At 44.5% G+C, this 25,157-nt stretch overlaps 1 protein-coding gene across 2 annotated transcripts; it reads right to left on the reverse strand.

Annotated features, from left to right (window-relative positions):
* Positions 1 to 291: 291 nt before the first annotated feature.
* On the reverse strand, positions 292 to 23,342 carry man2a2 (mannosidase, alpha, class 2A, member 2). Of its 2 annotated transcripts, XM_073471382.1 has the most exons (24): positions 23,269 to 23,342; positions 21,137 to 22,072; positions 20,449 to 20,706; positions 20,179 to 20,323; positions 18,893 to 19,064; positions 18,533 to 18,660; positions 18,045 to 18,218; positions 17,378 to 17,564; positions 15,920 to 16,097; positions 15,438 to 15,640; positions 13,965 to 14,147; positions 13,633 to 13,747; positions 13,455 to 13,525; positions 13,176 to 13,341; positions 11,821 to 12,057; positions 11,460 to 11,582; positions 11,051 to 11,165; positions 10,653 to 10,786; positions 5,987 to 6,128; positions 5,516 to 5,649; positions 5,205 to 5,282; positions 4,476 to 4,670; positions 4,256 to 4,369; positions 292 to 3,468 (listed from the first exon to the last, which is right to left on the reverse strand). In XM_073471382.1, exons 2-24 carry the CDS (start codon positions 21,266 to 21,268, stop codon positions 3,316 to 3,318), a joined length of 3,537 nt encoding a protein of 1,178 aa, XP_073327483.1. In that variant the 5' UTR covers positions 21,269 to 22,072; positions 23,269 to 23,342; the 3' UTR covers positions 292 to 3,315. The 2 variants fall into 2 exon arrangements, with proteins under 2 accessions (XP_073327483.1, XP_073327482.1); XM_073471381.1 differs by lacking the exon at positions 5,205 to 5,282.
* Positions 23,343 to 25,157: the final 1,815 nt, after the last annotated feature.

Genomic DNA, 25,157 nt, shown 5'->3' on the forward strand with positions numbered 1-25,157 from the left:
AATTATACGTGATCTGAGATGGGAGCTTCTCTTGGTTTAATGTCAGGTTGAGTCCTTGACAGGCAACCACTGAAGAAGGAAGTATTTGACAGTCTACAAGGTCTGATAACACTTGTCTGAGACTGACAGCATCTGTAGGCATGCACTGTACTGCTGGACTGACTCAATGTTGCCCCCTACTGATAGAGAATGGGTCAAGCGCTCAAGGACCCAAAGACGGCATGACAATACAGAAGATTCACTTGAGCATGAAAGAGAATTCAAAATCATTTGAGATGAAGTGAAACTTCGTTGTCTGATCTTTGTTTTCTGATCTTTATTTACTCCCCATCTCCTCTGCTCTACTGCAGCTCTAGCTCATCATGAATAAACACACAGATGACACCCTGCGTTCACATATTACCTCTGAACTAACAAAAACAGCGCTACCACACATATCACATTTTAGAAAAAGACAAAAAAAAAGAGAGACAAAGACACAGAGACTCAGACGCAACAGGGGAACAGCAGGAGAGGAGGTTATGACAAGGTTATAAAGACGAGAGGAGAAAGTGCAAATTCAAGGCGCAGTGAAGTCTGGTCTTACAGAAATGCTAATCGCAGCCAGAGGAGGGGGCCGGGGATGTCTGCAGCGAGAGCGAGGAGGCAAAATGTATTGAACTATGGCAGAGCAGATAACAGCTCATAGGAGGAGAGAAGGGAAGCAGCAGAGCTCCTGTGGAGAGTGGAGATGATGAGCGGGGAAAGTGATGGGACACAGTGGGGACAGAGGGGAGATGGCAGCACGGCACAAAGTGTAACACAGGTGGGCTGTGAGCTGTCCGGCCTGAGCTTTGGACACAGATGACAGCATCCTCCACGGCCGCTGTGGAGGTGGATAAACGACAGAAGGAGGCAGAGTGCCTGGAGGCTGCCTCGGGACAGAAGTACATAAAAAAAAATAAAAAAATTGAAACTTTCTCCTGTGTTGAGGATCCATGTGAAGGGTTTCATACAACTTCTATGTAAAGGGTGAGTTCACCAAAACTACAAAAAATGTACATTTTCGTCCTTATTTGATCACTTAGTGGTATCCTGACATGCAGACAGTTTTTTTTAAAGATGTACAGGTTGACACAGATTATTGCTTTGTCCCGATTCCATTCTACATACTCGAAAAGTGCACTGTGTTTGTAGTTGATATACAAGAAATCAACGTATTTCACTGTCTTATACAAGCAGGAAATGATGCGATCCATGCATCCTGGAAAGGATACCAACCGGCATCTTGAGAAGATCTTGTGTTATTACACATAACTGAAGTGTTATGCAAAAAATTCAAGTTATCTTTGGTGTTCTGAGGTGTCTCTTGAGCTGGTCTACCACCATTTAACTCAGCTGTGAACACCTTCTTTGTGCAGTGCATAATCAGACAATGGTGTGCCCTCAAAAAAGATTTTTAATCATAATATTTCAAGGTTCAGACCTGCTTAGAAATCAGTATGTAGTAAGAAAATGGTTCTGTCAGAGTAGAAGGTAGTTCATGAACTCCTCCCACAGCTGAGGGGTCCAGAGTGACAGGGACACGTTTTCAGGAAAAGACCAGCTGCTGTCATTTTTTTTTTAAATGAAACATTTTAATGCATTGAGCACCAAAAAAATGAAATTTCATTCAACTTCATTGTAATGAGTTTGGTGGCAGACATCTCAGAGACAGATAAAGTGCTGAAACAGTCGAAAGAAAATTAAAAATCGACAACAATAATCACTTCTTCTTTTGTCGGGGTTATCAGTTACCAAGCAGAAATGCCAAAGATTCTTTGATTCGGCTTCTCAGACGAGTAGTCAAGTGGTTCTTTTAGATTTGAAACATTTGAAAAATCTTTAAGATGTCTGCTGTTTGTACAAAACAAGTGCTTAAAAATATGTAACCTTGAGCTCTGGGAAATCGCAGAGATAATTTTTATATTATGGTGAGCAATTTTTCAGTTATTCGACGGTTATTCTGAAATGCCACACAATCGGGTCTAGACTGATCTCTCAAAGTCAAATCTATCTGCATAGCCAGACACCACTGGAGCAAATGTGTCTACTTTTCATAATTTGGGTGAACTACCCCTTTTAATTTGTAGTCCGGTCTGTCTTTTTGTCCTACGATGACATGACCCACTGCTCGACACAGAAACCCAAAGTGATCGATGACACCTAACAGTACTATAAATGGTCCCTGATAGTAAACATTGTAACCTTAATACACCCCCGAAAGACCCCTCACTTATTCACATTAACATACTCTACAGACACACACACACATACATACTGATATATCTGCCGTATGGTATATATGAGGTATAGTCTTTGTCTAGTCTTCTACTGCATACAGCATGGTAAACGAAACCAGCCGGGAATGACGGACAGGGGCTTTCATAAATCACGGACCTTCCAGTTTTTCTCATCAGCAGAGAGGAAGCTCGGGGAGGGGAGAAGAAGAAGAAGTGAGGGGAAAGAAAGTCTTCGGACTATCTACAGGCAAAAATTTAAAAAAAAACAGCGAATCGAAGGTAAACGCTCATCAGATATGATTAGTGATCACATTTTTTATCGTGGCCGACTGTTGGACTCAAGACACATGAGAGTCGCAGCCTCTCCTCACGAGTTAAGACGAAGAGACCACACATTCTCTTTGCTGCATTCGAGTCTGTCGGAAAAAAATCAAATACAATTAACTGCAGTTACATTGACAGGTACAAAAACAAAATCACTTGTGGTGGTGTGTGTCATTTTCACTGCGTACATGTAAAAAAAGAAAAAACCCCATACACCAAATAAAGCTTTGTAAATTGCACTCTGATGTGGCACGAGTCCCAGCCCCCCCTCCCCTCCTCAGTCGTTTGGGATATTTACATTCAGTAGTTCAGTCCAGGATGGAGCGAAGATAGAAAACGACACGAGTTCTTACAAAGCAGAACTAAATGAGATTTCATTGTCGATTACAGAGATGAACAGACGCCCGGGCTGCATCTGATGAGAAGTTCTGGCAGCCTTTCTCGCTGCAAGTTCACCCGGGTTCTCGCTGCTCTCGGAGACGTCCACAGTAACAGCTATCGTCTGCCCCCTGCTGTGCAGTCAGTCATGTTACAGTGGACCTTTCCTCTCCGAGCTGTAGTGTTTGTGGTTCTGCTTGACAAATCAGGGAGAGAGCCAGACACACACCCCCCTCCTCCTCCCCTTCTCTCTCTCTCTCTGTTGCCAGTCTGTGGCCCCGGCATGGGGCATGGTTCTTGGTCCAACAAGTCTGGTGAGTTTTTTTATTGCCTCTTTTAGTCCGGACGGCTCTTAGCGCAGTTTGAGCTTGAAGGCGGAGATCTCCATGGGATCCAGGCTGATGGAGGAGTCGTTGGCCAGAGGCGCGCCGGAGTGCATCAGCGTCAGGGACATGGGCTGGAGCAGCTGCAGGTCCAGGTTCTTGAACAGTCCTGACACGCTCAGCTGCAGAGAGACAGAAGGCATTAGAAAATCTAAGTTTAGCTAAGTGGGAATCAAATATAAAGCAGTATTAGGGTGATTTACTAAAGTAAAAGTAGCAAAAACAAACTTTAAAAAATTTACAAGAAGAAACCCTGCATTAAAAATTAAAGAAGTATTCCCAAAAGCATGTGCTTAAAGCATCAACAGTAAAGTAACCAATTATGCACAAAGACCTCTTTTTTATATATATATTTTATGGCCTTTTCATGGCTTTATTGACAGGACAGTTTGAGAGAGGACAGGAAATGGGATGAGAGAGAGAGAAGGGGGAAGACATGCAGCAGTTGGCCCCCAGGACAGACACGAACCCTGGGTCGCTGCAACGAGGACAGGGCCTCTGTGTGTGTGGGTCACATGCTCTACCAACTGAGCTACTGGGGCGCCCCCTGCACAAAGGCCTCTTGACAGTCTTACATTATTAATTTTATGTTAGACTAGGGAGAGCCAATTTTAACAGCTTTATATACTGTTTGGTAGCTTAATCTTTCATAAAGCACATTTTATAAGATGATCGTATGTTTTTTGTTACATATTAATCTGAAAATTAAATAAAAAGCCATAGCTGACAGATAAAGTAGCAAAGAACAGATATATTTTGTATATCAGCTGATGCACAAGTGAGAGTTTGATGAACATACAGCATCTTTTGTTGTCTTTTTCTTTTGTTTTATAGTGTGTGTGTGTGTGTGTGTGTGTGTGTGTGTGTGTGTGTGTGTGTGTGTGTGTGTGTGTGTGTGTCCGTCCTGACCTGTCCCTGTGTGGTGGTGCAGTTGAAGCCCAGGTTCTGAGCCTCCAGGCCGCAATCTACCGCCAGACGGTGAAGAATCATGGCTGTGTACGGAGACGGAGACTGGGTGTCCTGCTGCTCACAAACACACACAAACAGAATTCAAGTCGAGTCAAACCACAGAATATCTGAAACCAAAAAGTTGTGTGTGTGTGTGTGTGTTTTGTGCGCATCACTTCACCTGGCTCTGGATGCTGCGCAGGTTCAGCAGGTGGAAGTCGCAGGGCAGGATGGACTTGAGAGGGGCAAAGGTTTGCAGAGGAGGGATGCCGCGGCGTTTGGGCAGGACGGGCAGCGCCAACACCTCGTGGTTCAGGAAGGTGTTGGTCATGTGACTCAGTATAGACGGGAAGCTGTTTGTTGCACTGTCCATCATCTGTGGGAGGGCGAGAGACAAATTTAAACCACAGTGGTGAGTGGCAGTGCTGCTGTTACAACATCAGTGGCTCATTTATTTTGTCATCACGTCTCTACAGGAGGAATAGGCTCTAATTACTGTGACGGCGCACAAGGTGTGTTTCTAATTCTAGTCCAGACACAGTGCTAATCGATCTATATTGGGTTTTGTTGCAGCCACAGCGCTGTGATGTCATTTTTTAAATTAATGGCATAATAGTGTTTGAAACATTATGTCTGATGTTTTGTGGCAACTTCATCCCAAGTACCATCAGCAGTTTTTTAGCACAGTGTCGGATGATAAAACTACAACCAATGGCTTCCATTCTCTGCCAATGAGTCTTCATTCAGTTGATAAATGACATCATTTGTTACTTTCAATGGTGCTGCTGTAAAGATGGAACAGCTATGAGGTGGAGGGGAGCACAAAAAAAAAAAAAGGGGAACTGGAGCTACAGTAACAGACTATGATGAGGGCTAACAAGCATCCTCACTGTTGCTACGGCAACATTACCTCTTGAACTCCGTCAGTCAAGATTTTGGAGAGGAAAGAGTGAAACAAGGAGGAGAGTTTGGCAAATACGCCTTCATGCTGAAGGTAATGAAGCAGAAAATAAAGGAGAAGGAGAAGAGATGAGAGGTAAACAACAAAGACAGATGGGGTGGTAATGAGTGCTGGAAATAAAACATGAAGAAAGGTGATAATGAACGCAGAATGAAGGACATAACACTTCTAAATTCCACAGAGCTTATGCAGAGTCATTCAACACAGCAGAGAAACTTCCCCAGGCCTCCACATCCGCCTTTGTCCGCCATCTTACTGACCTTGTTGCCCGTGGATCTCCTCTCAAGCAGCAGTCGAAAGCGGTTGCCCGTCTTCTTATTGTCCTTCAGGCCCTGACCCAGCCCTCGATTATCATCCTGCATCAGCCGTCGGTCCATAATCACTTCGAGCTGGCCTGAGGAGGAGGAACAGAGGACGACAGCGTTCATACAAAGCCTGCGCATTGAACTTTCAGATGATCGGTTGATGAAGACGAAAGACATTAGCCGTTCGTCCTTTACAAACGCCTCCATCACTCACATAACGATGATAATAGAATTAGCTCAGTGCATTAATGTGAAAGTATGAACTCTGAAAACCTCTTGATGGAGAGAAGGGAGAGTAACCTCCCCCACATCAGTACAACCCTATTACCTAAACAGCTAGAGACGGTTAAATAAGAAAAGTAAGAGTGCAAAAAAAGAAATTAATTAAAATGAAACGACATTAATTGAATGTAATAAAATGCAGACCGTTCTCCAGGCTGGTGACACCCAGAGACTGAGCTGTGTGCAGTGTGAGGCGGTGAAGGCTGTCCTGGATGTACGCCTGGCTGGGCATGGGATAGAAGTTGGCCTGCAGGGGGAGCTTCATGTAGTGGCGACGAGGCTGCATCTGCAAGAGGAGATCAATATGTCAAACTTACAGAGGAGGAAAGATGCAAAATCTACATTATGACCATGACCAGGTCAGGGATAGTTAAAGAGCAACTCAAGCTGCGTTCTTTTCAAGGTTTTAAAATGGAGATATAGGTTACAGCACTGATGCCCTCCCTCAACCCACACACACAGACACAGACGTTCGTCGACAGTGTAAACAAAAATTTAGCTTGGAGGTAGAAGATGGTGATTATTATTATTATGATTATTATTGTTTTAGAGCCATACTATACAGGATCTGACGGTTGCCGTTTGTAAAAACACTACTCAAAGTCGGCACCTTCTCCCTAGTTAAACGAGGGACGCAAAGTGATATAGGTTTTGTGATTGTTTACGCTCCTGTGACGGCCCCAGGCCTGGGTTCTGTGTACAGTGCACTGTTGGTTTGTTTGTTTGCTTGTTTGCAGGTCCGAAGCAGTTGTGTCATTAGGTTGACAGGGAGCACCTGGCCAGCGCTCCCAGTTAGGCCTATTTAACCCCGCCTTCCCAGACGCCAGATCTCTCTGCTCCGCTCCCTCCACTTAGCACCAGACCAGCGTGCTGGTCTTGTCTTTCTTTGCGTTGCCTTATTTTGCACTAACAACATGCACCACACATTGATCATAACACCCACACACTCACCTACACTCCTGATACTGACTTCCACACCCATATGGTTAAGTAATTTACTTTAATAAATTGTGGTTTGTTTGCAACTGCTTTGTGCACATCTCCTCCTTTGTTGCGGCCTACGAGCTGGTCGTAACAAATTGGGGGCTCGTCCGCTTTGAAGGTCGGTTTATTCTTTTTGTGTGATTTAGTGCTTGTTCCTCTTTTTTTTGAGTAAGTTTGGTTGGAGCGCTTTTGTTTGTGTGAGAGCACACGTTCGCCCGGGGTAAGTGGCTGTGCCTGAGGAAAGCCCTTAATCGGGGGGTTGGGCTTTCGTGCGAAGGTGACGTCATGGTGAGGATTCCCTGGTCGCCGGTAACGTAGTTCGCCCTTATATGGTGAGTTTGATTGCGCTCTGGGAGATGTGCCTTTGTAGTTAAGTTGGTGCACCTGTGCAACTCGTCTCCTTGGTGTTGAAGAGACGGGGTTTTGTTGTCGTTCGCTGTCTCGGGTTGTGAACGTTGACGGAGGCATGAGAAGGTAAGTGTCGGTCCACCTGTATGTGTGTGAGTTGAAGGAGTGTTTCCCCTTGTAGGTTTTAGCGGCGTCTCCCCTTTGGGTGTCGTCGGGGGGGGCTGGTAGTGTTGGGGTACGGCGGTTAGAGCTTCCTGGTCCCTTTTCCCTAAAACTGCTCGGGAGCACATCCGTGGTTTTGGTGGGGTTGCCAGTTTCTGGTCGCCTCTCCGAACCAGCGGGCTCATAGTGCATAAATACCCGCCGCTACGCCTCATGAAGACTAGGGAGGAGTTATGTAGATAGCTTCTGGCTAGGTAGTTAGCGGGGAAGCTCCGTTGAAGGCTACGTCGGCCTGTCGACACTGGGTGAGTCCCGTCACGTTGCATTCTCTTGTGTTCGTTAAAATGGATGAAGTTGTTGAATCATTCGTGCAGGCGCCAGCTGAAGCGTTGCTGGATGAGTACACGAAGGATCAGTTGGTTAAAATAGCTGGCCATTACAATGTTGATGTTGGTGATAAACGGGTGAAAGAGACAGTGAAGGCAAATTTGAAGTTCAAGTTATTGAAAATGAACGTGTTGGGTGCGGGAGAGGCTGTGTCCGTCTCCGCAGGCACTGAGGGCGTGCCTCCGCCGGTAGTAGAGGGTCCTGGTGATGGGCTGTCTTTTGAGCAGCAGAAAGAGTTGCTATTGTTGCGGATGAAGCTAGAGACTGAGAAAGAAGTCGCTGTAGAAAGAGTGCGACAGAGCGTTGAGCTGGAGAAAGTGCTGTTAGTTGAAAAGGTGAGGCAGGAAACAGAGCAGGCGAAGATTGATCTGGAAAGGCAGAAAATGGTCTTAGTTAGAGAAGGGAAAGTTGCGGTGGATGATGTGCTTGCTCACGGTCCGTCCGGTCCGGGTGGCACCCCGGTGAGGTCTGATTTGGGTGATTTGAAGCTGGTTCCTAAATTCAATGAAAGAGACCCGGAAACTTTTTTCTCACTGTTTGAGCGTCTCGCTGAGGCTCGCGGATGGTCTGAGTCCACTTATACGCTGATGTTGCAGTGTGTGTTAACCGGCAAAGCGCAGGAGGCGTATTCTTGTCTCAGTAGCAGGGACAGTGTCAAATATGATGTAGTGAAATCGGCTGTTCTCAAAGTGTATGAGCGGGTTCCTGAAGCTTATCGCCAACGGTTTCGGGGTTGGAGAAGAGGCGATAGGTCTCATTTAGAGTTTGCTCGTGAGTTGTCCACTCAGTTTGATCGTTGGTGTACTGCAGCTGAGGCTGAGTCGTTTGATGGTCTGCGGGATCTCATGATTTTGGAGCAGTTTAAAAATTCTGTGCCGGGGCGCATTGCAACGTACATCAGTGAGCGTAAGGTTAAGACGGCAGCTGAAGCCGCTGCACTGGCCGATGACTATCTGTTGACTCATGGTGGGGATACTTGGTATCCGGGGGCGCGTGGTGGTGGTGCACATAGGGAGAATCACTCAACTGTAGGTGCATGGTCTAGTCGCCCAGTAAGAAATGTTGGGATGGATCAGAGAAATGAGCGTGGTTCTCGGGAGGCTGACAAAATTTGTAATTATTGTCACAAGCGAGGACACTGGAAAAGAGACTGTTATGCTTTTAAAACCAAGAGTACAACGGGAGCGAGTTATCCCAAGCCGGCAATGTGTGTGGGGCCTGTTCCTGACCGGGCGTTGGAGCCTTTAAGTGGGTTAAAATCGCAGGTGGTTAGTTCAGATCTGCAGTCTTATTTGCCTTTCATCAGTGATGGGTGTGTTTCCTTGGTAGGAAGTGATGAAACGGTGAAGATTAAGATATTGCGTGACACAGCTGCTTTTGACTCATTCATTGTGGAATCGGCTCTACCTTTTTCACAGGAGTCCTACACAGGTGCTTTTATACCGGTGCTCGGGATTGGGCTGCAGGTTCTGCAGGTGCCTCAGCATAAAATTATGTTGTCCTGTGGGTTGTTTCAGGGTGAGGTGGCGGTGGCTGTGCGCCCAGCTCTGCCCGTGGATGGCGTGACAATGATTTTGGGTAATGATGTAGCAGGAAGTCGGGTGTGGGCCGATGTTCCTCCTGCTGCTATCATTGTTTCAGCGCCTCTGGTCACCAGTGAGCCTGATAAAAATGTAACGGATTTTCCTGAGGTGTTCAGGGCATGTGCTGTCACGCGCGCGATGAAACGTGCGCAGTTGGTTGAGACAGATTTTTCTGAAAAGGATGACACTTCACAACAACATGATGTCATATGTTCTAATGCTCCTTGGTCTGTTTCTCACAGTGAGTTGGTGTCGGAGCAGCGTGCTGACAGTTCTCTCAAGAGTTTGCTGGACATGGTGCGGCCTTCTGGTGAGGTAAAAAATAACTCTCAATGTTATTTCATCAAGAATGAGGTCTTGATGAGAAAGTGGGTGCCCCAGAGGGAACATTTTGTGGGTGAACCTATTTACCAAGTCGTGGTGCCATCTAGGTTTCGTACTGTGGTGTTGCAGATTTCCCACGATGAGTCTGGTCACCTGGGCGTCAGGAAGACGTACGACCGCATCCTAAGGTATTTCTTTTGGCCGCGGATGAAGAGAGACGTTGCTGAGTATATAAAATCATGTCATACATGTCAGCTAACCAGCAAGCCTAATCAGAACCTGAAGCCCGTTCCACTGTGTCCGATACCAGCCATAAGTCAGCCTTTTGAACATCTTATTATTGACTGCGTAGGCCCGTTGCCTCAGTCTAGGTCGGGTGCAATTTACCTGTTAACAGTGATGTGTCAGAGCACACGGTATCCAGCAGCTTACCCGTTGCGCACAATAACGGCCAGGTCTGTGGTGCGTGCGTTATCACAGTTTTTTTCCATCTTCGGAGTTCCCAGAATCATTCAGTCTGATCAGGGGTCAAATTTTTCCTCTCATTTATTTGCACAGATCTTAAAACAGCTACGTATCAGTCACAATCAGGCATCTGCTTACCATGCGCAGAGCCAAGGGGCTTTAGCACTTGCTTCATCTTGTTTGCTGTGTGTTTGTTGTTCAGTCACGCCATGTTCAAACAAGACAGACAAACTTGCAGCTCTCACACGAAGAGGAGACGCATAGCGGGCGGGCTAGCTGGTTTATTTGTAGCACCGTAATCATGCAGAAACCTACGTCAGGTCACACAGGAATTCTGATGCCAAAACACACATACTCTGATGAATGTTTGATTACACAAGGAACACTACTGGGAAGCTACAGAATAATATGAAAACCTCAAAAACAAGATAATGGACCGAAAAAGAAAATGCTATTATGCAGAAAAAAAAGGAGTGTAACTCCTCAGCATCCGCTTAATCAAAGATGCGTACAAAGAAAAAAAGTTACTCTTCTCTTTTGAGGAAGGTGGGACAGACCTGGAAGCCGTTGAGATCTGTGTAGAAGACGTCTCCACTCTGGATGTCAGTGACTAGTCGCATTGCCAGCTCCTTGTTGGTCTGATCTCTGATGTCCACCATGGTGGTGATGTCTATCGACAAACCATCCACCCCTGAAAATACAAAAAGCATAATGAAACAAACTTGTGACACAGATGGGAAGCAACGGGGAAAATGTGATTTGCAAATGCTACTTGGATAGTGTTGTGCATTCGTCTGCTTAGAAGTCAAAATTAGGCAGCTGCATCAAATTGTAAATTGTCATTTTGTCAAACATATTGGTCCTTTTTGTATTGTACCATCTGGCGCCTTTAACCGAAACATGAAAAGCTTTTGCAGAAGCCATTTTAAACTGATATGATTGTGCAGTTTATTACCTGGCACGTTGTTTATGCGAATCGTCTGCTGGAAATGCTGGTAGTGTGCCACCACCTCCGAGAAGAGTGGCCCCTCCACCACGCGCACCACGGGCGGCTCTTTCTGGTTGTAGGGCTGAAAGCAGGAGGAGAGAAAGTGGAGTCAGGAGCTAAATAAGTGAATAGGGAAGAACGACAGAGAGAGAAGTGGAGCCACAAGTGCCTACTGTGTGAGAACGAATCCTTTGCATTCTGTTGTCTTAAAAAAAAAAAAAAATCAATGAAAAGATGAAGCAGCACCCAGTCTGCCTGCCTTCCTGCCCCGAGCGCCCCAGCATGATACAATGACACAATACACAAGAGACAGTCTATCAAAGCCTTCTGAGAGGCAGGTAAACATCTGACATACAACAACTGAGAGAGAGAATACCTTTGCTTTCCCATCAGGTAGGAAGAGGTAAGCTCCACTTTTGTCTTTAGAGGGACGAGTGCCATACACCATGAACTGCATCTGAACCTTCACTTCCTGAGGATCGTCCTTGCGCTTGATGCTCTGCAGATGAAAAAGCCATAAAAAGGAGCGGAGGAGAAGACAGTGAACAGAATTAAAATAAGAGATGAAAGGATGTTTGAGTAGCAACAAGACATGCCATGTTCACTTTGATCAAACAGCAAGGGTTTATCAGGAAATCAAGCTCACAGCTTTATGCCTTCTAAAAGATCAAAGTTAAAACAGTCGAGCAGATCCTTAATTCAGATATAAATCCGACCGGTTCGATAAAAACACATACCTCCAGCAGGCCGGTGGTTCCAGAGAAGCCCAGCGTGAGAGACTGACTGCTGATGTAGAAGGTCTGAGGGTCGGACTGCTGCGAGCGCACGGGAAGCGGGTCCACGGCGCGAGCAGTGACGCCCTGTCCCGACAGCCTGAGCAGGGTGTCGGAGCGGAGCGTCATGGGCGAGTCGGGAGACTCGTAGAGATGGAACACAGCCAGGCCCAGAGGTGGCAGACGGACCATGAATGTCGCCTGGATGAAGGGTTTGAAGAAATGTTGGATATCAATCAAGCGGCGCTGTCATACGCATACAAATCTGAAAAAGTGGCTTCGTTTTCCTTGTTAATCTGAACAAAAGGGTGTTGACCATAAGGCGTTCATTAGAAGCGGAAAGCATTTACACATTAGCAACAATGTGCTGTAATTAAACTGTGATGAGAGATGAGTGTTAATGAGGCTGTAATTTCTCTGTTTCATTTAAATTCATTACTTTCTGTGGGTGGAGAGAATTTCATTTCAAATTAATCCACAGGGTGGCGGTAAGCAAATGGGAATTGTTTTTTTAACTTATGCAGATGCAATATAATATTTGAGCCGTTTCAGTGGATGTTTTGTTTTCATTTTGAGAGGGTAAACAAAAACACATCAGTTCTAGTACAAGCTTTCAGGTTAATGTCAAAGGAACGAGGACAAAACTACAACCTCATAACTATTACCTGAGCTACGGCATTCAACTCTATGAGTCAATATTTTGTGTCATGAGGGAGGCAGGATGTGCAGAAATGTGCCCAGTGAAGCTTAACTCACCAGGCGAGTACAACAATGACACATTTTAGATTGTAAAAAGATTTTTGCACTGATTCAGACTCCCGATAGACAAAACTGACGCAGCATGACCTGAGATATTGTCTTATGCCTCTGTGATCTTCCTTCTTGTCAAAAATCTGCTGCTTTACATTACCCACAATGCAACCAGACCACTGACAGTTCAGCCAGCGGTTTTGGTTGTTTATGCTCGTAGGGGCTAAAACAATCTCAAAGCTGTTCGTCTTAAACAGAGATTAGAAGTGGGCCACAGAGAATCTCATTTCTTTCTCACTTCTATTTCACTGCTAGTCTTCGGCCCCTACAGACGCCGACTCAAGAGACATGGTTTGAGGCAATTTATCAGACTTACCACATTTCCTTCTGGAGCCACAAAAGGCTTTATATAACTTTATTAACTTACAGCATGAAGTAGCACTCCCCAAGAAGGCTTCAAGTCTATCTTTCTTCCAACTTAAGCACATAACTATAATGACTTCGTACTGGGCTGTGAGAATTTGAGTGCACAGCAGCCAGCGTAGACACTAATGAATTATGTCTCTTACCTCAAATACCTCCGCACTCATTTGACTAGCAGAGCTCCACTGAGCACTCAGCTGCACCGGGAGGGTCTGTCCGTCCTCAGTAAGCACCCGCACCTTCACTGTGTTGACCAACACCGTCACCACACACAGCCGTTCCTGCTCGATGGGGTTAAACAGAACCAGGTACCTGGTAGAGAGACGGGAAAAAAGCAATCAGAGGCACAGAATGGTGGAGGAGTGGCTGAGGTAGGAGGCGGAGGAGATGAGAGGAGAGCGGCAGTGAGGGGATGCTGATAATACCTCGGCCCTGCTGGGTCCAGCTCGATTAGAGTGCGCTGAGGCAGAGAGTCTTGAGTAGCGCGCCTGTCATCCTAGAAAATGAAAAACATAACAGAAAAAACACAGTGAATACTTTTACAGTTTTTCAAAACACATTAACATACAGTGGCAGAAATGTCCCTTAATGTTTTCCTCATACCGTCTCTAGGAATGGCTCCGTTTGGTAAAAGCGATAAAACTCTTTGTTTTTCATCACCAGGAAATGAGCAGCGTTGATGATTACTCTCTTCAGACCGATGAGTGAACGCAGTAATCTAGGGAGGAAGGAGGAATCAATGGCTCAGTGCAGTAGTCACAGCTTGTTATTTTGCTTCAAGGTATTGAACCAGTGAGTATCAAAATAGCCACAGAGACGAGGATAAAAAAGAAGAGGCACAGTTTTTCAGTTTCATAGAAATTACATGAAATGTTATAAGGATGTAATCTCTCCAATCCACACTGTCGTCTGTTTCTAGACCCTCAGAGTCTTACTTGGTGCCGTAGTCGATCACAACATTCTCTTTCGCAGTGCCGGTGATGGCATCGTGATGTTGGAAGAGGCCGACAGATCGCCTCGCATCCACCAGCAGGGCATAGTCTGAGACCGGGTAGCGTCCTTCCATGCCAGCATGCCGAGCGTTGGCAACCGCCAGGCTGTAGAGGATCTCTGCCCCCCTGGAAGGAGATCGACAGACAATTATGGGCCAGGGTGTCTTCGGGTATTCAGACCTAAGCTGTAAATTTAAGTCTGACTTTTGGACCAGAAACTATTTCTTATTCAAGCTTTGCAGGTCAGTACAAATGTGAGTTTATGTGGCCGTATCTAGAGGTGGGTTTAATGTAGAAGTAGGGTTATTAGCAGGGGTGTGCATCTCTCCCTAAGATACGATCCGATACGTATCTAGATACATTACCTTAGACCTCGCCGAGTTGTAGCTAAGTTGTGGCTGAAAAAAGCAGCATAGCAGCTTCACTCAACTCAACTTTACAAATCGAGCCATCGACCAGTTCACAGTGCATTTAGATCGATCCAGAGGTCCGCGTATCAATGTAGTCACATCTTTAACTTTAAAACCGGTTTCCCATTCATATCGGTGAATTGTTACACCCTCTAGTTATTAAACTTCCTCTTAAACTTAAAGAATGACTTGCATTATGCCTTAAATTACTATGAACTATTCCTAGTGGACCACACATACATCTTGTTTGCAATGCAAAACAGAAACAAAAAGCCTTCTGTAGCACTCTCTCACTCAGGCTGCATCCACATGTACAATGGGGTATTTTTGGAGACGGGTTTAAAACAAAACAATCTCCGTCCAGACGAGCACTTTATCACCATTTTAGAAAAATTGTCTCCGTCCATAGTAACAAGTCTGAAAACGCATGTCACAAGGCCATAATCAGGAATCAGATTGTATATTATGTGGTTGCTTAGTTACAGAAGATACTATTAACAAGGCAGGCAAATGTGTCAGCTCTTCACAAAATCCTCCTGGGTACCGCTATTTCTTATTATAACAACGTCAGCAGCTGTTTTAATCTCTTTTCCATCATCGTGTTTTGATATCACTTTGTACATTGACAGAATGGATGTCATCTTGTCTATGTTTAGAAAGAGAGAGACAAACTCAAATAAACTCCAATATCAGAACACATACTCAAAATTCCCATTTGCCAATGCTAGATACACTGATAAGGCCCAATTAGGAAGCGAACGTGGGAGTATGTGTCATAGTTTCCAGAAACACTCAAGCCGAGTTTCTGAATATATTCACCTTAAAAGGGATATTCCAAAAGTTCAGTTTTCACTGACCAAAAATGCTGTTTGTGTTTGTACAAAAGGCCAAAATGTGCAGGAAAAGCTGAAGTAAAACCCTGGGCCCTGAACAGCTACAGTATAATGAAAGCACTGCGGGGTTGTGGTTGCCAGTTATCAGGAAAGTGAGACTGAATCTGCCTCACCTAAGGTGCGACTCTATCACACGGTCCAGGCTCTTGTAAAAGGGCCGGGAGGTGAAATAGCCAGTCCAATAGTGGTCTTCACGGTCTGCATAGGCAAAGAAATCTCCACTGAGCACCGGGAAGTCAGCGGGTCTAGATCCCTGGGCCACTCCGTTCGCTTTGTACACAGCATTGAAGTAGTCTGTGAGAGTCCCAAACTGAGCCTGGAGGACACGGACGACACAAAACACACACTTTACTCAAACACAGCTGAACAGAAAGAAGAAGAAAGGAAAAATTTCTCATTATTGGAGCGTGCAGCTTTCATCTTACAAGGCATCTTCTGAAGTAAACATCGAGTCGTGACAGATTCTTTGTTTTGTCAGCAAGTTAAAAAATCCACTGCATGATTCATTATCACAAGAAAGGTTGTATACCGAGAGGCACAAACACAATGGAAAAAGGCGACACGGTTTGTGACAGTTGACAAATTATTTTCTCACTTGTACGTGCATCTCGGGGTGAGAATTCATGTAGTCAAACAGCTTCTGGTAGTTGATGTACTGCTGATCCCATTCCAGAGCCTTGTCGTAGCGGAAGTCATCTCCCAGGGGGACGAGAAGCACCTTGCTGCGGTAGAGCTTGGACTTTTTACGGTACTGATCCAGGAGGAGCTGTGCCCTGGTTGAGGAGAGGAAAAATAACTGAGAGGACATATTTCTTGGCATCCAAACTGCGCCGCTTTGCATACGCCAGTTCTGGAGGAAATCACTACGACCTTGGAGAGAAGAGGACGAAATTAACCCTGGGGGTGTTTTCCATTAGCCACAGAAATATGTCCTCGGCAAAGTTCTTAAAGGCAGCTTAATGTGACTGTGAGGCTATCTGCAGTCTGCGTCTGTCTCCCTCCGTTCATCCACCTTCTCTGGCTGCTGTCATTGGCACAAGCTCAAGTTTAGTTTATTTTTAAAAAGGGACCAGCAGAGATAACAGAGTTTCAACAACAGTGTCCAATCTGCTCTGTATGGTTGTGTGTCGCTGGAGCCAAAATTCCATAACTTTGGTTATTTAAGACAAGATCAAGACACATACCCAGCAGGACATCTTAGTGCTCCTTAGTGGACAAACTATGTAATCAAAACTCTGTTTTCAAACATATTTTTAGCATTCCAGATTTGGACATTTCTTGTTATTAAATAGCCCAACACATACACTGGCTGTAACTAACTACTATTTTAATAATCGACTAGTCTGCCCAATATTTTCTCAATTAATCATATGTTGGGTTGATACAGTGTCAGAAAGCAGTGAATTTCTCACAATCACATTTTCCTATGTCTTTCCATACAATTATATGCTCATATTAGATGAAGGAAACCAGCTATTCAATTCCTTTGAGAACCTAGAACAACAGAATATTTGTTTTTCTTGCTTAAAAAATGACTTTGGGCCCATGTCCACGTCATGCATTTTTCCTCGCCAGCACCTTTTTTCCAAGTTGTTGGAGAGAGCATATGAGGCAGCATGCAGAGCAGCGTATTATTTCAGACAACGCCGGCTTTATTGTGCAGCGGCTCCGGGCGCTTCAACCTGAAAAAGGTTTGATATTTTATGAAAGGTGCTGGGATCGCCAACGTCTCTCTCTTAAAATCAACCAATTATATATCTGATTGGGCGCTACTCATCATCCGTCACCATGGTAACCAAAAAGATGAAGGAGGTGCCACTGAACGTTGCTGATGAGTGTAGTACTTTTATCGCCCCACATGTTATAAGCTTGTTGTTAGCTGTGTAGTGAGCCCGTATCAAAACAAGCATGTTCACTTACATCTGCAGAGTATGAGTTATAGGAGTATGAGTCCAACCCTACTCTAATTCTAAAATGTCTCTACGACACAGTCAGGATAGACTTAAAGGTTATCACCATAAGTAAGAGAAAAACTAATTCCCACATGTCTTACCTCTCTGCTACGTTGGCCTCCACCACAGCTTTTGGCGGCACTTTCCAGGGACAGTTTATCCGACCACCCGGTAACCTCTTGAAATCGAACTGGCAGCAGATCTTGGGGTCGGGCCCACAGGTGTGAGGCACGTCGTAGCTGTAGAATGGCATCATGTGGCAAAACATGTCCGTGCTGGACCCAGCGTCTGTAAAGGCAGGAAAGTAAAACATCAAATGGCATGACAGGCATCGATTGTTGACAGTAGCCTCTTAAGAGTCTGCAATGTTTCATGTTGAGTAAGGACGGTATTTGTGATCAGAGACACACGAGTGCTCATACACACCCACATTTTTCACTGAGGACTGTCAAAAGTAATTCTGGATAAAGCAGCAAATAGTTAAGAGAACACTTATAAAAATGAATCCCTGAAAGAACTATCAATATTTGATCATATCTACCCGTGTAATATTGGAGGATTTTTACATTAGGAACCAATGGGCAGTAATTCTTCAGCAGATGTCCAATTCATTAAGAAAAAATAATGAAGATAGGTCCTCTGAGGCTATTATGCACTGCTTGTTCTTCCAAAAGGCCATGATGACAAGTGGCATGACTCACTCTGCAATGAGCTTAACACAGATAAGCGCATGAATCAGATGACTGTTGCTGGCACCGCTCCACTCACCCCAGGCCTGCCTCCACATAAACTCCAGGCTGCGGGTGGAGGCAAAGTGTTTCTTGATGGAGTAGTGGACCCTCTGGATGAGCATGCTAGTCAGGTTGGCCCTCTTCAGCAGATAGGCCATCGTAGCGCTGTGCCCAAAAGGGTCTACCGCCCACCCGCTGCGAGGAGTTATACCTACGACAGCCAGCAGGAAGCAAGATGTTCAGGGTTATGTTTGGATAAAAAGGAAAGGGTGCATCTTTTAGAAAGTCATTCTCCTCAGCAGGGAGCGCTGAAAGTAGCACAAAGTGTTTTATCACCCGCTGAGTGAGAGGCAACACATGCCGCATGCAGGATGATGAGCATTGGGAAGACTGCTCTGATTGCAACTTTAGACTTAGGAAGCAAACATCCTTAGATTTCACGCAGAGAAGAGAGCATCCTGAACATTTAAGCATGATTTGACAAATTTGAATGAAAAGGCTCCCACAAGGAGTCTGATTGTGCACCTAGATTTCTCTCCAGCCACTGGTGTCCCTCAATAAGCTGGTCTATCATGGCAAAGTAGTGAACGTTGGCTTCATCCGTCATCACCCATCCTCCTGTCACGATCTCTAGCTGCCCTCCGAGGATCAGTCTGTTGAACACGGAGAGGATTAAGAAAGCAAGGTGAGGATAATCTAGCCCTAAAGAAGGAGAGTCGCATTAACCAGATAACAAGTTATTTTTAGAGCTACTGCAATCTGCCAGCTGATACTAGCCATTGTGTAAAAACTGTACTTCAAGCCAGTGGGCATCAGAGAAATATCAACCCATTCTCAGATTTAGGTGGGGAACTTAAAGGCGCGCTTCACTGAGCTGTGACTCACTTGCGCATAGCCTCCTGCTTGTGTATGTCTGCAGTCTCCCACCACTTGGAGAAGAATGAAATCTCGGACCAGATGAACTTCCTGCGAGGATCCTCTGCCAGCTTCACCACCATGTTGTTTAAAATGTGCTGCGTCTGGTCTGTGAAGTACTTGTCAAAAGTCTTGATCCAACCTAACGAGACAAGAAGATATATATGAGAGCAATTTACACAGCGGCTGGCGAACAGACTGTCCACTACAGCTTGGACCATCTCCTGAAACAATACACCTTCGTACACCACAACCCCCTCTCCTTTATCTAGCTGGCTGGTACAATGATGAGACAGGGGCAGGTAAGAGATTCAACTCTGTGGAAAAAGTGCTGCAACGGATCAAAAATAAAACTCATATTTTATTCAAGTGGAGCTGTTCCCCTCAGAAAGCTATTTAGCAGAGTGGTTTCAAAGAAAGCGACTAAAACGCACTTAGAGTTTGCAACAGTAAAATAGCAAAGCCTAAAAATGTCCCGTCAAATATTCATCTCACATATTGTGGGGCTGATGTATTTCATAGAGTTCAACATTCAAACTCATTCTGCAGTTCAATCATAAGAAATGACGCTGAAATGGTGATAGTTAAGTGAATGAGAGCTCATAGTTTTTTGTGAGCGACAGGACTATTTGCTGCAGTCATACTCAGTGTTTGACCTGCTTACCTGAAGTTGACTTAAAGCCCTAAATCCCCTACTTTGTATTCAAAGAAATTATCCTTTTACCAGTAAACCTGCATTCACGTGTCTTCAGGCTAACTGCAGTCTGTAAGCTGCATTAAAAAAATGAGTAAAGAAAACTTTGCAGCAGAGTTGAATCATATGCAGCTCCCAAACAAGGGCTATTCTTATTGTTGATGAATTTTACAGGTCTCTGCAGCCTGTCAACATATCAATAACTGTCAACTTAGCAAGCATGTGGCAGGCTGGTAAACAAGTTTAATGGAAATGTCAGTCCGGAAAAACATCTCAGCCAATCAAACCTATAAATAGATACAGTTTTCCATTGCCAATATCTCTGTAATTCTATTGTTTGTGTCTGAGCCGTCAATCATGTCAGCATTATGCTAATAATAATAATGAGAACAAATGAATCGAATCTTCACTAGCCCTCCTGCTCAGGTAAGGACTCGCTGTAGCTGGTTTGACTGCTGACAAGATGCCATTTTTAGGCTGAGTCTTAAGATACATTTCAATCAGAAAAACTCTTAAAAGCACTGAGACATGTACAGCTTTGTGTTACGCCCTCTTAACTCACCCGGATCATTGTGGGAGTGGGGGACCACAAACACTTGCAGCGGTTCATTATCCCACTCGTCAGGCTCGTAAGTAATGTCAAAGCCCTGTTTCCATACGCCGCCATCAGGGTTGTCAAACTTGAGAAGGGAGTACACATCCAGCATCTAAAATGGAACACCAACTCATCATGAGCTCACTAAACACGCCCTAGAAATAAGTATGTAGTAGCATCCGAAATTAAAACAACAGATTTCATCTGGGGAAACAACTAGCAGCTCAGTGAGCTCACCTGAACGTCTGCTTGGCCACGGCTGCCTGCAGCAAATTGGCAATCCTGGGGCTTGACAGCGAGGAAAGTGGGACGGCCGTCGAAGGGTAGCACCCAGGAACCGTTGGCACTTCTGAACGGCAGGTGGCCACTGGGAGACACAGCTCCTGTGTCTGTGAGCTCCATCACAGAGTCCTTTATGTGGCTGATGATTTGGTGGTTTTCCTCCAGGAGCTGCTCCAGCTGCTCTATCCGGTTCTGCAGAACTGAGATTTGGCTCTGAAACGCAGACAAAAATAATAAATCATGCAGCTGCGTAACGTCATAAAACATCTGTTATCCAAACCCACATTCTTCTTCTCTGTCAGAGTCAGTAAACTTTGTTTGACGACTACAAATTAAGACGATCTGTGATGAAAGATCATCTGATTTAGCAAAAATAACAAAGAGCAGTGTGAGATTAATCAGCACTAAAGATTTACAAAAGGATATGAGTGTTAAAAATAAATAAATAAATATTGAGCCTTTTTGTTCATGATTAAAATTATCTGACTAAAGTAAACAAAAGTCTTTATGCTAATTTGTGCTTTGATCAAACTTCTGGTGCATCACAACAAAACAGGCGGAAAGAAGTGCGACAAAAATAACTGCAGAAGAGGGCTTTCACACAACATACAGTATGCACAAGCACTACAGTAATTATTCTTACCCGTGGAAAGTTCCCTCCATTCTGTCGCCTTGCAGGATCATGTTGGACTCGATCCAACATCAGATACAGTGAAAACACAGCCACACAGAATATGGCCCCTCCACACACTGTCACCTGTTTCCTCAGCTTCATCCTCCTCTGGAGCGGTCTTCTTTCCGGATTAAAAAAAAAAAAATGACCTTGACTGAGGTGGGGTTTTTTCCAGCACAGAGAAAAAGAAAAAGTCCTTGAAAACTTGAATGCAATCCCTCACAGTGCGGACAAAATGATGGAAAGTAAACAGCTACACCAGTATTGAAGGTTCAGCTCCACTCCTGTGATGCCTCCAGCCTCCATTCACCATACTGGAGACCACAGCGAAGCGGGCTACGACAGCAGTGGCAGTGGACAAGGGTACTAAATCAGCAATAGCTGGCAAGCAGTCTGTCAGCTTTGGCCAAACCACAGCCACCGGTGGGCTCCTTCAAAGTAGCCCTTGTGTTCGACCATCCAAACTGATGAGACTGCAGGAAAAGAAAAAAAAAAAACAAGCGCCACACAGAAGGGGCTCAAACAGGGACCCTAGTGTCCCTGCAGCATGATGTGTGTCTCTGTGGGCCTGCTCCGCTAGTCCAGTCCCCACTACCACAGCACAGTTTAATCCTCCAGTACAGCCCTTTTGCTTAGTTGGCCTCTAGTGCAATAACAGTTTGCACACTAGGCTACAACAGCGCGAAGAAATGGGCTGAGAAAAAGACCAACTTGGCTTGGAGCAGCAACTTTTTTTCAAGCAAGGCCTCGATTCTTTCCCGAAACAGCTCCAGGAATTAAAATGAGACAAATGTCATTCTTCTCTCAGTAGCATAGAGGCAGCATATCTACTGTGGCAGCATGGGCAGTCCGTCTGTCCTCGATCGCAAGCGCCAAGTTGAAATCGCATCAGAGGGTCTTCTTTAGCTGTTGGGAAAGGTTTTGATTAATGGAGCGTACAATAATATGTATCCAGCCTTCCAGAGAGGGGCTGCCACTAATGAGAAGCACAAGTGAAAGGAAGTGTGAGGGAGAATGAGAGAGACTTTTTTTCTTGATCTGACAAATAAAGTCAACAAGAGGGGGAGCGGGGATCAAGCGGAGCATAGTGGCCTGTGTTTCCTCACAGCACTAATAGGTGCTCTTGTTTCCTTCTGTGAGCAAATCCAACAGGATCGTAATCCGCTCACTTCTCAGGCTGGGACGGTCTTAGCATTACCCACAGAGGGTTGGGATAATAACCTGGCACTTACATTTGCTCACACTGACTGAAATATAGCCTCACTGCCAGCAGGGAGACAATTACTTCTCAGACCATTTGGACCACATGAGGAATATATCCAACATGAAAGCCTTTGTCAGTCGGGATGCCTGACAGCTATAGAGACTACAGTCCTGCATTTGTTTGACAAAATGCAAATGAACCACAAATCCCAAGCTGCTCACATGATGGCGTGTTATTAGCATAAAGGAAGACATCCTGAACAGTAGTTTTCGGGATATTGACTCGGGAGGGGCACCTTATTTATTCATTAACTTGGGAGACTTTTAGTCTGCTATCGCTGGGCAGCTAGCCAGTGAACAAACTTAACAGCACCAACATACCTGCATTTGGACATTATCCCGTGTAAGCTCACATAAACGACATGTAGTTAACAGATATAGATAGTTAACACAACTGCAACATTACAGCACTCTGTCAAACTTTAATAAAACCCGGTTACTTAAATATTAAGTGACGTTTGATATCACGAATATGTAGCTGACTAAGCTAGCGCTAGCAACCAGATGTTTCCCTATGATTAAGTTACCACATCAACACGACTGGTTTACGAGCTAGCTTCGGGAGTCAGACAACGTTACTACGAGCATTGTCGTTTACTGATGAACCCCGGCAAACAGCAGTCACATCTGTCTTTCTGCATTGAGAGCCTGTGCTGCATGGCAGATTTATGTCAACCAGTCGATAGCAAGTATTGGCTTGATAACATTAAGACAAATACGTGACTGATATCTCCTGGCTAACCATCCCACTTTCCCCCATCTAAACATTCGGCGAACATTCACCGACGACCTTGGGACTGTCTCTTTGTGAACAAAATGAAAAAAAAATCTGACGTTACCCATCAAAGGAGAGTAATCCGGAAGAGTGGAGAGCCCAGCAGTGTGCGTGCTTTTAGCTCCGGGCTGACAGATTACCGACTGAACGAGCTAGCTTTAGCCGCTAGCACCGCTGTGCTGCCGCAAAGGCTTGTGGGAAGAGAGGAGCTGCGCATCGGGCGCTGATTGGTCGGACGGCTTCGGCAGATTGTGAAAGAAATGCACCAACCTTTAATTTCTGGACTCAGAAGTGCAGTGTGTAAATATGAGTGTCTGCATTGCAACACGAGGATCCTCCACGTGTTTGACTATGAGACAGATAAAAATCATAATTAATATTTATAGTGATTAATAGTGAATATAAAAGCACTTACAGTCACATGTATATATACAGTGATTATAACCTTTATAAAGCTGAAGCCATTCACAATATATTCCCACCTGCTTGTGTCTAACATGACCCACTTACCTGTGATATTTATAGCAAGTTAATGTTTGTAATATTCAAAACAATCCACTCAGCAGTTCACAGACATAATAGTGTCATACTGTAATGATATACCTCATTACTGTTAAAGGGCTATTCATTTACAAGATGAATAACACCTTCTGGACTAAATTCACAATGGGGTCTGTAAATCATCCCCGCTAACTGGTGCATTGTCTCTGGAAAGACACGCTGAAAACTTGTAATATCATATGTGGGTGGCTGTTGTTGTTTCCAGCGCAGTATAATCAGTCTACGAGCGAGAAGAATCACATAGCCTATTATACTGTGTGGGCTGTACCCGTGCTAGTAGGTCACAACTGCATCTGGTTTGTTCATCTGTTCTGATAAACCAGACGCAGCCCAAAATACAGACGTCCAGAGATTACATAAGTGTGGGCATGATTAAACAAATGCTCTACTGAGGCAAGTGAACCACTCTACTTTTTCTTCTGTGCTTGCAAGTCTCTACTTTCTCGAAAAAACCAGCTGTCTAATACAGATTTAGGATGAAAAAAACTTTCTGGCAACACTTTTTTTCAAGGCACTTATTAACGGCTTATTCTGCATGACCATGTTCTACAACTACTAGACCATTATCTAAGAGTTTTCCCTCAGTGAGCTCCTTATTAAGATGTTGTACATTAATTACTCAGTAAGGGCTTTACATGGTGTACTACAAATGTAGACAAAAACACACACACACTGCATGGCTCCAATATCCACTTGTTTAATGCACTACAGTATAGATGTCTCAAGCAATACTGCTATACACCAGGCTAATGTCTGGTAATGACTAGTGTCTGATGAAGAGCAGTATCGCTTGAAACGTCACTACTTTATGCAATAAATAAGTGGATATCGGAGTCCTGCAGCGCATGATTTTACGATGTCATTTTGAAGGGAGTATGACTCTTATTAGTGGCTATTACCACAGTGAGCTAAGAGATTGAACATTGTAATTAATGTACAATAAGTTCTTTACTTACTTTCAATACGCATTGATTAGGGGGTTATTAACTCATTTAGTTAATGGCCTGGTTGAAGAATATGGTTATGCAGAATAAGGAATTAATAAATTAAATGAAAATGACTAATAAAGAGGGTCAATATGCTGCTTATATGCATGTTAATTAGCGACCCTAATATCAGGTTTAATCAGCTTTCCTATGAATGTTTTTGTGTTTGGAGTGTGTGGGAATGAAGCATCCAAAAAATAATAGAAAACATCCCACCCCTTGTGCTCTCAGCAGGCAGTTGCAGTAGCAGCTTTTGAGTAAAAACATTTCCTCTAATTTATGGCAAATTTGGATAATGATTTGTGCAATCCCATGGATGATACTGAATATGTCTAGTTGTCCAATTAGAGCAGGATAATAACTTGTTTGAACCATGATGGAGGTTAGTTATATCTGGCTGGGGCTT

Source organism: Pagrus major, chromosome 8, assembly GCF_040436345.1.
Source record: "Pagrus major chromosome 8, Pma_NU_1.0".
NCBI lineage: Eukaryota > Metazoa > Chordata > Actinopteri > Spariformes > Sparidae > Pagrus > Pagrus major.